The sequence below is a fragment of the Frankliniella occidentalis genome, unplaced genomic scaffold (assembly GCF_000697945.3).
Source record: "Frankliniella occidentalis isolate FOCC.00 unplaced genomic scaffold, Focc_3.1 Scaffold5091, whole genome shotgun sequence".
NCBI classification, from domain to species: Eukaryota; Metazoa; Arthropoda; class Insecta; order Thysanoptera; family Thripidae; genus Frankliniella; species Frankliniella occidentalis.
Window position 1 is genome coordinate 1 of NW_026272133.1, and position 1162 is coordinate 1162.

At 40.4% G+C, this 1162-nt stretch overlaps 1 protein-coding gene across 1 annotated transcript; it reads right to left on the reverse strand.

Moving 5' to 3' along the window:
• Positions 1-262: 262 nt before the first annotated feature.
• On the reverse strand, positions 263-772 carry LOC113216549 (uncharacterized). Its single transcript, XM_026436297.1, has one exon. The coding sequence runs from the start codon at positions 770-772 to the stop codon at positions 263-265; it is 510 nt and encodes a 169-aa protein (XP_026292082.1).
• Positions 773-1162: the final 390 nt, after the last annotated feature.

Sequence of the window (1162 nt, forward strand, 5' to 3'; positions counted from 1 at the left end):
TTTTTGCAGTCAATGATTAAACATTGGACCTTTACGATTCTTGCCGTGTGCTCAGATTGGCCTTAATATCTTCCAGTTACTTGCTAACCACACAAAGGTGAAGGGCTGCGCCTAACCCCGTTTTGCAGATAGAACATTGTGTAATCCGCACTCTGCAGATAGAACATTGTGTAATCCGCACTCTGCAGATAGAACATTGTGTAATCCGCACTCTGCAGATAGAACATTGTGTAGTCCGCACGCTGCAGATAGAACATTGTTGTTAAGACGCGTCGCAGTATGTTTTAAATGGTCCAAAACAGGACCGATCTAGCGGTTGCAACAGATCAGTTGTGTGGGAGGGTAATTTTATGATAGTTATTTGCTGTTGTTTAGCAAACACAACTGTTTTGCAGCTAAGATGGGACACATATCCATCAACAATTAAAACCAGGGGGCGCTCCTGCACTTGTCTTGAGAAGTGATTGATCCAGTCAAAAAATATATCAGTGTTAATAAAACCACTTTCTGATACAGCGTAAAATGTTCCAGGGATATCCTCTTCCCCTTTCCATGTTGACCATAAGTTTACAGCTTTGAAAATGAAGAGAGGTGGCAGACACTTTCCTGCAGCACTGACACACCCCATGACTGTCGTATTGTCCCTACCTGAGCCCTGGTCGGTACGATGAACACCAGTTTGCTTATTGCCAGCAATAACACGAGCTCTGGTTGGATCTGGGCACACTCCCATTTCATCTAGATTATAAATTTGATTGGGCTTGTCAGTCATGTTCAGTGGAAACTTCTTCACAGTTGTCATAAAATTCATAAACTAGGAATGGGTTAGCAGTATTAGTCCTTCTGTTTTTCTCCAGACTTTCTGTGTTTTTCAAACGTAGTTGATTTCTTCTACAGAAATTAGTAAACCACTCTTTACCAGGAGTGTTATCCTTGAAACGATTTTGAATGGCATTTTCTTCACAATTATCTTTAACAATTTAACACACATTGTCCCTTGTGACACCATAGCCCCACTTTGCCAGAATTCTAAGATATTCAGCGAGATCACACCCAGAAAAGTATGTTCTTGATTTCTCCATGGACTTGAATTTTTGAGTAGAATTGTTCTTGATTTGAGCCAAAATACTTGGTATAAGAACAAAATTGTTCTTATACCAAG